This window comes from Terrapene carolina, unplaced genomic scaffold (genome assembly GCF_002925995.2).
Source record: "Terrapene carolina triunguis isolate 2854851 unplaced genomic scaffold, T_m_triunguis-2.0 Scaffold194, whole genome shotgun sequence".
NCBI lineage: Eukaryota > Metazoa > Chordata > Testudines > Emydidae > Terrapene > Terrapene triunguis.
Genome location: NW_020664545.1, coordinates 7544141 through 7557400, shown reverse-complemented (window position 1 = coordinate 7557400; position 13260 = coordinate 7544141). Strand labels below are relative to the sequence as shown.

Below are 13260 nucleotides of genomic sequence, written 5' to 3'. Positions count from 1 at the left end.
TTACTGTCCTTTAACCACATAGCAGTGAACATGAGGAAAGGTAAAGCGTAAGGACTTGGTTCTGGTAGTCTAAAGCCACACATCAGCATATAGATGTAAGTTGCTGTAAAATGTGTGCTCTAAAATGCTATGTGCAGAACCCATCTTTAATGTAAACAGGGTTTGCATTGGGGACATGTTGTTTTAATGATACCCAGTCACGCCTTTACACGTTTGTACATAGTCAGCCCCTTTTCCTTTGTTTCTTGAGGTTTTTCATTCTGTACCCAGAAGAGGAGTGTTGCTTTCAGAAAACAGGAATGAGACCAGTTTATCTCTGAGAGGAAACATAGGCCCAGCACCAAAATAGTAGCTGCTGCTTTGTATACAAAGACCCTACGCAGTAGCATTTGGATTTTGTGGGTGAAGGTTTAAGAATAAAGACTAGAGAAAAGAAGCCATTTTTAAATGGCAGTGTAGATATGAGGCCTGACTTGAAATGTTGCCCTTCTACCCTGCATTTTTCCAGTTTCACAAATTCTTTGTGGAGTAATACAAGTAACGGGCAGTGATGCTTATCAAAAGGACAACCAGCTCTTCCTGTAATGCTGTTGCGGCTTCCCTCAATACCAGTTCTGCATTAAACAGTGGGATTCCCACAAGCTAGCCCCTCTTTCTGTGTGAGAAGTGGAGCTTGTAGCTAAAGATGACTGTGTGTGCTGCACAGTTACCGGAAGGAGGCAAAACCGAGAGAACTGAAAGCTCAACCTGTGTAGTAGAGCCAACAGCTGCCAAAGTGTTTAGAGGGTTTCATCTGCTTTTGTTTCTCTCATTTTTCTCAGGAGTTGGGGGTGGGAGCAGGTGAAGCAAGAGGAGACCTGCAAAAACTGAATCCCAGTTCCTAGTGGAGAAGTAAAGAGGAATCACAGTTGTTGGAGAGATCAACCACCAGACATTTGTGCATGGGGTGGGGAGGAGAAATGATAAAACCTGCTTTTAAAGGGACTTATGAGATTTGTGTGTGTATTTATTTTTTGGTTTTGCCCATTAAAATCACAGGAGCGTACTCTGCAACTGGTGGAGAGCTGATTGTGCCATGTTTAGCGATGGAGGGTGGATAAGATTTTAGAGTAACCCAGCCACTCAGTGGCTGGGCAGGTTTTGTATTGTAACCAATTACATAAAGCAAATATTATGAAAAATAAGGATGTTGAGGTCAGGCCATGGGTTGGGCAAAACATTTTTCTGTTGGGCTGTGCTTGTTATATAGATGACAGTCTCTAACACAAAGGTAGATGTGTTGTGACAAGATGCCATTGCTGGTTTGGCAGGACTTCCGCTGTTCCCTTAAGCGCAAGGCTAGAGCACGTCACTTGCCCAAGTCTTTTCCTCCTGCTCTTCACCCTGACAGCTCCAATTAATGATTTCTGAAGCTCTTCTGTGAAAGCACATTGTCTGATAAGGAGTCTGGAGTCTGCAAACTGCTCTGAGCAGACCTGAGAACTTTCAGGCATGCTAGCCAATTCTCATCTCCCTGCTCTGGTTGCAGTGCTGCTACAAATCAGTCGGGGGAGCTCCTGAGCTTCAGAGTAGAGACTCCTGCACAGCAGGCTGGCCTCAGAGAGGTCTGTAATGATGGTTCTGTTTTTCTGGCCGCACCTCCTTGGAAATTTCCCAGCGTTCTTCATCCTTTTTATAGACTCTTCGACCCTGCCAGTGATCATCTTAGAGGCACCTCGGGGAATAGCAGGAGTGCAGAGAGTTACAAACTTGACCAGTTTGGCGCTGTGCTCTGCAATAATAGAGGGAGGGCTATTGTTAGGTTGTCAGCTAGTGATATTTCTACACTGAAACTGAATGATCCTTTCTATATTGGTGGTCTTCCACCTGCTCGAAGTAGTCCATCAAATAAATAAATGTACCCTCCATACACACATAAATATAAATATTTTTCTTATTCACATCATTTTTTTTAGGTTTCTTTAGTTTAATCCAGAATGATGCTGTCAGGTCTCTAGTGAATAGTCCTGCTTTGCAGTGGAGGGGATCTTGCCCAGCCTAAAAGGCTGCTTATCCTCCTCCTGCCGGGAAGGGGGCAGAAATCAGGCTGAATCAGGTTGCCTCCCAGACTCTGGCCCTGGTGGGTTCTGCTGGAATTATCCCCCTCCAAGTTTTACTTTTCAGTGGACTTGGTAAAGGGAAGAAACCCTTCAACTCTCCTCAGGGACGGTGAGGAAAGTTTGGACTGTGGAAAGCCACCTCAGGACTCTTTCCAGTGAACGTAAAGGGGAAATGATAAGGCTCTCACTGGAGAGGGAAGTATGCGATATGTTATGGGGGAGAGATTTTGTGTGGATGAGTCTCAGAGGGGAGTGTGCCCAGAAGAAGTCATAGACTCATAGACTTTAAGGTCAGAAGGGACCATTATGATCATCTAGTCTGACCTCCCGCATGATGCAGGCCACAAAAGCTGACCCACCCACTCCTGGAATAATTCTCTCCCTTGACTCAGCTGTTGAAGTCCCCAAATCATGATTTAAAGACTTCAAGTCACAGAGAATCCTCCAGCAAGCGACCCCTGCCCCATGCTGCGGAGGAAGGCGAAAAACCTCCCGGGCCTCTGCCAATCTACCCTGGAGGAAAATTCCTTCCCGACCCCAAATATGGGGATCAGCTGAACCCCGAGCATGCGGGCAAGATTCTCCAGCCAGACCCTCTGGAAAAAGTTCTCTGTAGTAACTTTTAATATCCCATCATTGACCATTGTTACTAATTATCACTGTGGAGTAGCCTCTCCATTCCTGTCCCCAGAGATTCTGGGGTAAGTCAGCCTCCCACAAAGCATGGATTGTGTATGTTGGTATGGGAGTTACAATGAATGTTTGCATTTCAGCGGATGAATACCCTGAGTATAAGCTGTTTGGTTGTACAGCTGCTTGGTTTGTTTGTGTGTGTGTGTGTGTGTGTGTGTGTGTGTGTATTTCATTGCACAGAAGCCCTGGTGCCAACACCTCGTTGTGTTACTTCACTTTCATAGACTGAGCAGAACGAACTGTGGCAAAATCAGTTCCTCCTCCAGTCTCATTTCCAAGGGAAGCAGATGCGAAATGTTCAGAGTAAAGTGAAGTGCGCAGACAGTGGAGGGTCATCCAGTGATAAGAGAGATAGAAAGCATCAAGAAGGGCAGCTTTCTCTCTGCTTCCAGACTCTCACTAAACAATTGCCTGGGTCCCTCAGCTTCTAGATCAGGGATAGTCAATTATTTTTGTCAAGATCCAAATTTCTTGGTCCAGGTATAATCAAGGATAGACTCCAGAGAACTTAATAATAAAACAACAACAATAATGATGATGATTTAAAAAAAAAAAAATTTCAGGGTCCATTCAAAAGTGTCTGGCGGTCTAGATTTGACCTGTGTTCCACCTATTGACTTACCCCTCTTCTAGGTCATCATAACACACACCCACCCTGGGAGAAGAGATGGGTGTAAGTGTCTGTCCTCAGCTGGTGCTGTTCCTGCTGTAGAGATCAACCCAAAGGGGGCACTGTGTTTTTGCTTGCCTCTCATCAGAGAAACTTGATCATGTCTCCTTTGATGCTCCAATGTTCAGATTCATCTGTAGCGTGTTGTGATGACCATGAGGCTGTCTCAAGCTCAGCAGAGGCCATTCTTTGAGGCGTGAGGTAGGAAGGGGGCACCTCGCCTCAAACACACACTTCAGGAAACTTTGAGCTGTTGAGTAATTTCATTTTAAGCTTCACAGTCATGGAGCTGCCAGATTGAGTCTCTTGCTTGCATGTCTCTCCCTAATTATAATATACTGTTCCTCTTACAGTAGTAGCTTAATTACAACCTTTTCATAGTCTGTCTTCATTTTCTAAAGTTTGAATTTATTCCAGTTTGCAGCCTGTATTAAACCTCTTGTGGTAGGAGTTTTTACTGTATCAATTATACGTATTATGTATAATTACCTTATATACCCATATGTGGAGCTTTAAAATGCAGCAAATTGTCAAATGACGTTAACAGAAGACTTGACTTTATAATGGCAAAAGCAACTAAATTGAATGCCAAGACCAATGCTCGCTGCTCATCACACTTGCTGCTGAGGGATGTCTTTTGTCTCAGCCTTTGTGAACTCAAAAGTTTGTGTTGAAGCCGTGACAATAGCACTATATCCACTCAAAGCTGCAGTAGCAGTCATGCAGATTTAAGGTACCTGAATCAGCCCTCGAGGGGATAACGCTGCTTTGCGCTGTCTGTTGCCATCTGAAGATTTCCAAGTGCTTTCCAGACATTGCCTGGAAACAACCTTCTGAAGTAGATGAGTGTTAATATGTACCCATTTCACAGAGCAGGTTAGTAGCAGAACTGCTGTCATTGGTTCCCTTTATGCAGCTTGATTAGTCTGCTGAGATACAGTTAGAGAATGAATTCCTAACTTAGAGGGTGCTGTTAATTACAGTTAAACAATTTTTAATTGTGTTCTGGGCTTTAGAAAAACTGGCCATTGAGGTTAAAGCTAATATAGTCTTTAATCTACCCTTGCCCTGAAGTGCACATATGAGATACATTTGAAATATGTCTTTGCCCTAGTATGAAGAATTATTCAGTACCTAAACAAGTCCTTAAATTGTGAATGAGTTTGATACTGTGGATTTAGTTGGATATGTACATGAGACAGTAAGTCTCATACTCTTAGGCAGCCTCAGATCTGTGGTGTGGAGCACACTGAGTGTGTAATAAGGGTGTGTCTTAGATGTTTTGAGAGCATCCCTACATATGGATAGTCGCACTTTTATTTGATCTTTTTCTTTTTTTCCAAACACCAGTGGAATAACATCCTTTAAAACTTTCTCTCCAAAAACACAGCTTGAGTCAAAGCAATGTGGGAGGAGGCTTCCCTGCATAGGATAAATCTCTGTCCACAAAAACCGTATGAGAAACTTGCTTGCCTCAGCCATGTTTGTAACTAGCCTGTTTCTGATCCCAGCATTGTTAGGGCCTAAATCCCCATATTTTTCAGTGGAGATGAAATGGGAAGAGAAATTGGACAAATGTTTGTTTCTGTGCTAAGATATTGTTTATCTGGAAATGGAATGTATTTGAGAACCCTCCTTCCTTCTCTCCTGACCAATGACATATACTGTAGCAGCTGCAAATGGAAAAGAGCTGATAGTTTTACTGCCGATTTTGTTTTTCATTATTGTCTCAGGGTGCATTGCAGCTGTCTTGGCCGGAACCCTTGCCCTCCCCGTCCTCCAGGATAGAAAATGTTAATCCCTCGGGAGTGATCTTGGATAAAGAAAATGACCTGCCTAATGCTGTTGTGAAGCTCAGCTATGCCAGCTTCTTTCCTTCCCTGTGCTAAATGCATAGGCAGGACATTTTATCCTTGCTTATCCCCATTTCCCCTATGTGGTGTTCTTTACCCCCCACCCACTTTAACACACCCTCACATATGTTGCAATTTGCTTTGAGCTTGGTGCAATCTCATTTAAGACTGCTGGGTTTAGTGTTTGGTACTGAATTGTCTGGCAACGGGGGAGTTGGGAGGGATATTTGTCCCTCACCCCATTATTGCCTTCTGATTATTACTCTCTCAAGGGGGCCATAGCACAAGGATGTTCAAATGTTCAATCAATCATTTGTGTGACCAAACTTGATTAGTGGGATCTCTTTAACCCCGTACACTCTGGAGAGCATGTGAGTCTCTTAAGGGTAGATTAGCTGGAAACTTGAATGTGTCTGTTGACCTCTAGGAAACTGAGAACACTTTAAATACATTGCACTGAGAGTTTTTTCCTTTGATTCATCTTCATGTAGATATTTTTCTGCTGCGTTTATTTTCTTCACTCTTTGCTTTGGGAGATTTTCACAAGAGAAAATATTTTTTCCCCCCACCGACACCTTCAGCAGCCTCACACAGGAAGCATGTAGAGCTGGCTTGTTTTAGTATTTGTGCATTGCGCACTTGCATTGTTTGCATGTTCCATTCTGGCAGGAGAGATTTATGGGCATGGGGAAGTAGGGGGAAGGCCATTCATGCAGCGACAGGAAATTTGTGAGCTGCAGGGAGCCATCCAGCCTCTGTTCCTCCATGTAATCTGTTTTATGGTTCTGCAGTTTTGGATGGAGAGAGGGTAGAATTTATGGTGGTGATTGATTTATGGATTAGTCGAAGCACCATTTGCGCTTGGGGTGTTTTGCCAAAGCAAGGCTCTTTTCAGTTGGTGTGTGTGTGTGTGTGGGGGGGGGGGTCGGGTAATGTATATAGCACCCCCGCCCCCCGCAGTCACCCAACTGTGTTTGGTCAAAGCTGCTCTGGAATGGGGCTTCTACATTAAGAATCTGTGCGTGCGTGTTGATCACTCTGGGATTCACGAAAGGAATGATGTATTGAGATGCAGAGTTGCATCCCCCTGTAATTCAGTGATAGATGGGAGGAATGCAGCAGAGAGTTATTAATATGGGCTTTCAGGCTTCATATACCGCAGTCATTAGTTAATCAATACAAACCACACCATACTGCTAATATTCAAACACGCCTTCTTGCAGGCTCCCACATGATGTCTGAGCAGACACAGTTTGGCCTGCAGGTGGTGCTATAGTGAAGGACGCAGTAATCATAGAATCTCAGGGTTGAAAGGGACCTCAGGAGGTCATCTAGTCCAACCCCCTACTCAAAGCAGGACCAATCCCCAGCCAGATTTTTGCCCCAGATCCCTAAATGGCCCCCTCAAGGATTGAACTCACAATCCTGGGTTTAGCAGGCCAATGCTCAAACCACTGAGCTATCCATGTGAGGCAGGAGCAGCGCTGCTTTTACAGTTTGTTCTTAGGATCCAGAGAATTGGTATATTATAGGGAGGCTGAAGCTTGGATGAGTTGAATGGTTTTAATGCCATTAGAGAACCAAACCGTTGCCTATGAGGAATCGTTATTCAGCTCCTAAACTGTCGCCCTTGTTTCTTTCCCCAGAGCAGGAGTCAACAGTTGAAACAATGGGAAATTCTCTTTAATCAGATAAATGTTTAAATGATTGTGTTACATTGTTGTGGACGTTTTGTAAACTGATAATTTTCCCAACACGTACTGTGCACTAGGACCCAGGTGGTGCCCCCCATGTGTTCTTGGGGGGGAAAAACCTTCAGAGAGACTCTCCAGCCAGTAGGAGCAGCCAAAGCAGAGAGTGCTGCCCTGCAGGGGAGGATGTAAAAGGGGACCCTGCCGGGCCGCCCCTCCCCCAGCATCCCCACATCCCTAGAACTGTGCAGGGGAGATCTTCCCACACACTGTGAGCGCAGGTGGTGCCTCCCTTCCCCCACAATGTAGTCTTGAGGAAACAGTGCAGAAAAGAATCAACCAGAGATTCCAGCTGTTCAGAGCAACTGTAGAAGAAGCCAAACCAGGGGCCTGGGACATTGAAAGAATTACTTTCAGTTTTGACTGGGCATCGCGTGCCCCAAGTTGATTGGCTGTTTGCCCTAAATCCTCTTCCTTCAGTCGCTTCACCTCAGCTTCATTCCACAACTGCCCCTCTTACCCTCTGCTCCCTGCTCTGTTCCCCTCATCCCACTCTCCTTCAATGTCCCCTTTCCCCTTGCTTTTCTTTTCATGTAGCTGATCGTCTCATAACTACCTCCCCCATCCTCCAAAAACAATGGAGCTAATACGACATTTCCTGTTCCTGTCATCGCGTTGTTCATTTGTCTTTTTATACCCCCTTTCCCCCACCCTGTACCTATCTTGTCTATTTAGGTTGTAAGCTCTTCATGGCGAGGACTGTCTACTACTATGTTTGTACAGTGCCTAGCACAGTGGGGCCCCTCCATTCCTGGTTAGTCCTAAGGCCCTACTGTAATAAACATGATTAATAATAATAATTGATTTCATTCCTTTTTCTACAGCAGTGTGTCTAAATGAGTTCCTATTCTGCTGGCTTAGTGTATAATGCATGAACTGCCTTCTCCCCCAGCACTCATAATTCATCACAGCTATATAGACCCAGTCTGGATTGAGAGAGGCCCATCTTTGATGAGAGAGAAGGCTCTTGCTGAAACTCAATCTTCTGTTTTGCAAGTGTCTGCTCAAAGCTCAAACCTGATTTGAAATGAAGATCTGTGGGAGTCTGACAGGATCACAGATTGGTTTTAATAACTTAGGCTTTTGAACAGTGCACTGTGTCATTGATACAAGATGTGAAGGAGATAGAAGTGTTTTCCTTCTCCATATAACCCTCTCAGCCTGATCTGACTTGTGGGAGAATGGGCTTGTAGACTCTGGCTTCATGTGACAATGGCAAATGGGCTGGCTAAGACTGAAAGGACCCACCAGTGGCACCGGAGGACTGTTTTCATTCATGCCTTCTTAATATTTGGGCATGAGTCAAGTTTTTCTCTTTACTCAGAAGAGGAAATTGATCTAGGATGGGACAAGTGCAGTAAAGAGTAGTTTAAAATAGCAGAATTCCTACAGTGTCTGATATTTATAGTGCTCTACACCAACAAAGTTCTGTGTAATAATCGACTATTTAATCCTCCCCCTTTGTGAGGAAGATTATTAAAAAGGCACTTCACTAGACCTGGGGGGTTGGGAGGCATAAAGGAACCTAGGGAGGCCTCTCATTGACCTGTATGTTATCTGGAATACCTCTGTTTTACTCTTCAATGCAGTGGGTGACTGAAGCAGGGATACTGATTTCAGACTGGAAGGTGCTATTGTCAGGTGAAAGGATACAGTTTGTCACAGCAAAGCCCTCTGCTCTGTAAAGTTCCTGCTAGAATGGGCTTCTTCTCTTCAGATTCTTTTAAAAGGGGGGGGGTGAAGGAAGAGGCTTCCAGATGAGGCCACCATCACAAATGGACAGATTTGGTTTGTTCTGCTGCAGGCATTTATTCTATCTCCATTCCAAGAGCAACGAGGGGGGTGCATGCGTTCTTTAGTGCCCAGTGAAGGGGACAGCTCTTGCAGGCCAGTTGGTACAGGATAACATATTGCCAGGCACTTAGTGGTCTCCCCCCACAGTGCATGTGCATAATTTTGGTTAACATTAATAAGAGTGACACGTGCTCATTAAAGGGGAAATAGATCTCTTAATCTTTCTAGACTTTCTGCCAATAAACATTGCACTATGTTTCTTTCTGTGCTGCACTTCTACTCTGTTTCACCCCCATGAAATGGCTGTTGGAAGTATAGGATAGTATTGTTGAGGTTTTTTTTGGTAGGTTTTATAGGCATTTTAAGGTGCCTTACTGGTAAGAAGAAGGCTTCAGTTAGTGCTGATAAGTTGTAAGGGTGAATCTGACCTTGTAGTCCTTAAAACTGGGACCTTGTCCAGAAGAGAGAAGAATTGGAAATATGTGAAATGTGAGTGCACTGTTATCTGACACACTGAACTGCTGATAACACAGGTTGAGGTTTTTCATTTTCATCCATAAGAATTTATTAAATTTCCTGTTGTGGGACAATGGATGGAGGTCTCTGTGTTAACTCCTCACTTAGAGAAGTGGTTTAATGCTGTGACTTAAAGGGGCCAGCGTAGCCAGGAAGCTGTAGAAAATGTACAGTACAGGCAGCACCCTTCGGCTCTCCCCTCACAGGGACTTCACCCTCAAGTTGTACACCTTGTCCAAATCACTCTGTCGTCTCAGATATCAAGGGCTACAGGGTGGGATCTTGTGCACGTAGGATAGACAGGATTGTATAGCCAGCCTGACAGCGAAAGAAGAGTTATTTTGGCATTTTCTTTTTTACCCGAGTTAACTTCTGGTAAGGAACCATCAGCATGTTCCTGTATGAAATGCCCTTTATGTTGCCAAGAGTTACCAGGAGCACCAAGGTGGTCTTCTCTCCCTTGTGAGTAATGGAAGGATCTTAATTTCCCTGGCTGGGAAAGTCAGGCTTCTTTTGCGGAGGAACATGTCATTCTCCTAAAAATCTGTCCTGCAGAGCCAACTCTGTTATGATGCCTACAAGTAACCAGCTGGCTGATAATGGTTGTAGGACAGTTTTTATTATTTGTGTGTGTGATATAAACTAAACATGGTGGTAAAGTTTTGCATTAGCTGGATGATACCAATAACCACCTGGCTATCTTGCTTGCTCTTTGTGTGTGTGTGTGTGTGATTCCTGCACCTGTGACCATTTTTCGGGGTGAGCTTTTTGGAGCATCATGTGTGCCTCTTTTTTTAATGATTGTACAGTGTCTGCTGGAAGCAGCCAATGAGTAGTAATTGATTAACAGTTCATGGAAATATATGCTTCATAAATGAGTGCTCTAAACTGAGATGATGGAGAATGGCAGGGGAGATGAATATTATCTGTTGAAGTGTGTAGTAATTATCTTCCTGGTCAAAATGGAAGGGCAAGCCATTTCAGAATTTGTTTTCCCCAAAAAACACCTTTTTCCTTAGTAAAATACGGCCTTCACACACACTCACTCATTCACACACTGAATGCAGAACCTCAATGTAAGATTATTTCCTTCGCTGTGGACAGAGCTGCTTCTGTCGGTAACCTCCTTTCTGATTTTTAATTGTCTATGGTTTCTGTCCTGTATGTGTTGTCATTAAGTGTACTGATGGTCATTCATTTTGAGCCCGTTGTTTAAAGTAATATTTAAAAATTATATTGCAGTTTTGTTAGAGACTTTCTTTAGTAAGTCACTGATTTTTTCAGGTAAGCAATGCAGAATCCAGAAGAGAATTTTCCCATTGCTTGGTTGTCTTTTGGACGGGTTATAGGTGGTGCTTACCAGCTGGCATGACCCATCTGGAAAACCCTGTGCACTGCACCGCTTCAAAAAATAATAATTCTGCTTTTTGCAGTGTCGTTCCTGGGGATTAATACCTTCCTTAGGTAATACTTTTTGCTGAGAACGGCATTAGGATTAAGAGTTTATCAGCAATGTGTGCTATGTACAGGTTGGGCTGGGGCACTTTTAGCCCCACTGGTAGAAGATTAGCTCCAGCCATACTCTCAGAATAAATTTAACAATTCAGCCCAGAATCGCAGGACAACAAATCAAGAATTTGTCTATTACAAAAAAACCTAACTAAATACCAGCATATTACACTTTCACAAGTTTCACTTTTGTGAAAAGGGTGAGAGGAGAAGTCAGACTTGTAGGTGGGGGTGGAGCATTTCATAGAATAGAATATCAGGGTTGGAAGGGACCTCAGGAGGTCATCTAGTCCAACCCCCTGACAGATTTTTGCCCCAGATCCCTAAATGGCCCCCTCAAGGATTAAACTCTCAACCCTGGGTTTAGCAGGCCAATGCTCAAACCACTGAGCTGGGGGGGCCACAGGGACATGCTGGCTGCTTCCAGGAGCTGCGTGGAGCCAGGGCAGGCAGGAAGCTTGCCTTAGCCCTGCTGTGCCGCCGACCGGACTTTCAACAGCAGGGTCCCTTTTCAACCCTCTTCCAGCCCCTGCTCCACCCCCTCCCTGAGGCCCCCGCGTGCCCGCTGCTCTCTGACCTCCCCCAGCAGCTACACAGCTGAATGGCAGGGGCCCCCCCCACACAGTTGTGACTGGTGGGTGCTGAATACCCACCATTTTTTTTCCCCATGGGTGCTCCAGCCCCAGAGCATCCACAGAGTCTGTGCCTATGGTTTTCAGCGATGGATACTCTATCTACCTCTTTCCTTCCTGAATAGGCAAAACTTCCCTCTGGATTTGATAAGATACAGCTGAGGAGAGCACAGGCAGGCAGAACTTGCGTGTCCTGAGGTCGGATTTCCGAATTCTAAATTACAGCACAAGATGGTGCAAACTCCATTGGTGGGTGGTGGACTGAGTCTCCAGTAACCTGTGCTTTGAGGCCAGGTTGCTTCCACTGTAAAGGCTTACTCAATGACCACCTGAATCCTGCATCAGAATTACTGTTGGCTCCACCTCCAGACACCTTCATTGTCATGAAATCTGTGAAGTGGCTGATTTGGATGGCAAGAAGGTGGAACAAATTCTACTGTTAGACTGATGTAAATTGGAAGTAACTTCTGTGACTATGGATGTAACAAAGCAGATTGTGGCCCATTGTCTTCTTTGCATTTATAAAATGCCTTGTAAAATTATGGTACTGTTGAGGTGGAGATGAAAGCTCCTGTTTTATCTAGAGGGCTGGCTTTTGGCAGTGTAGCTGCCTGTCACTGCAACAATAAGGTTCTTCTGTTTGTTAAGCGGGGTATAATAAGACAAAGGAGGACTTCATGTAGTTGCAGGCCAGAGAAATCAAATGTACTCTTGCAAACATCTTAAATTTTTCTCAGTGCTCTTAGGTCACATCACTTTTTCCACACAGGACACCTCTCTTGATTCACGTTTTGCACCTGTTCCTGTAGCAAGGCACCCTCTAATCTCGATTCCGCCAATTATTATTGTAAAGAAAGGAATTCATATGGAATCTTTAGTGTGTTACTTATGCTTATCCCACTCTCAGACAATTTTCTTTCCTCCCCATGCTTAAGGCCTCACTCATTTGGACCCCAGCTGAACAGCCGGGGATGGCTGTGAGCAAATACCATGTTAGAGGAAAAGGCTTCCTCCTTCTTCTGCGCTACTTTCTTATGTTCACTTGTGAATCATCAGGGAACCTCTGATCTGTGTTCATGCTGTGCACATGTTAATTTTATTGAGGTCTGTGTGTGCAGCTTGCAGAGCAATTTTCAGAGAGCCTCACGGTGACAGTGCAGCCTGTCCTGCATTCACTTGTCCTGATCTTCCTCCCATGATGGCTCCCAGAAGATTGTATTTGACCACCTGTCTGCAGAGCTTATTTTTCCTTTGCCTTTATAATGTGGGTTTATTTGGTGTCTGTGTATCTGTAATCTTGTTCTGTCATTACCTATTTACACTTTATTATGGTTTTCTGAGCAGATACTCCCTAGTCTGTGTTTATCTCGTGCACTTGTGTGTGTTTCAATAAAAATGTCATTATTTGAAATCCTTGACACTCCTGGTTAAAGATACTAAATTCCATCATCCATTGTCCCATAAAATGATCCATTAAAGATAAAACTGCAGAGACTTGATAAGGTTCTTTCCTAGGAACAAGGAACTCTCTGATCCGTGTGAGATCTTATCTCCAGAGCAAGTGTGTGTATTCATAATGTAAAAGATTCACAACAGAAGGGGGCAGACAGGGAGGCACAGGTTTTCCTTTCCAGATGGTGATCCTCTGACGTTAAAAGATGGTTGCTTAAAGCAGATGATTGTTCAGTGTCAGACAATTTCAGATATCAGTGAGGAGAAGTAAGTGAATTGGGTCCTGCCTTT

The 13260-nt window shown here is 44.2% G+C and overlaps 1 protein-coding gene across 5 annotated transcripts in view; it reads left to right on the top strand.

Annotated features, from left to right (window-relative positions):
- The window catches only part of KDM4B (lysine demethylase 4B), a 161797-nt gene that overhangs the window by 46715 nt on the left and 101822 nt on the right, over positions 1-13260 (top strand). Inside the window, exon 6 of one of the 5 annotated variants that reach the window (XM_024222226.2) lies at positions 822-897. The exons of the other annotated variants lie outside the window; for them this stretch is intronic. Coding sequence (XP_024077994.1) covers positions 822-870 — 49 coding nt within the window. The 3' untranslated portion in view covers positions 871-897. Of the gene's footprint in view, positions 1-821; positions 898-13260 lie in introns of those variants that run through there. 5 annotated transcript variants of the gene reach the window in all.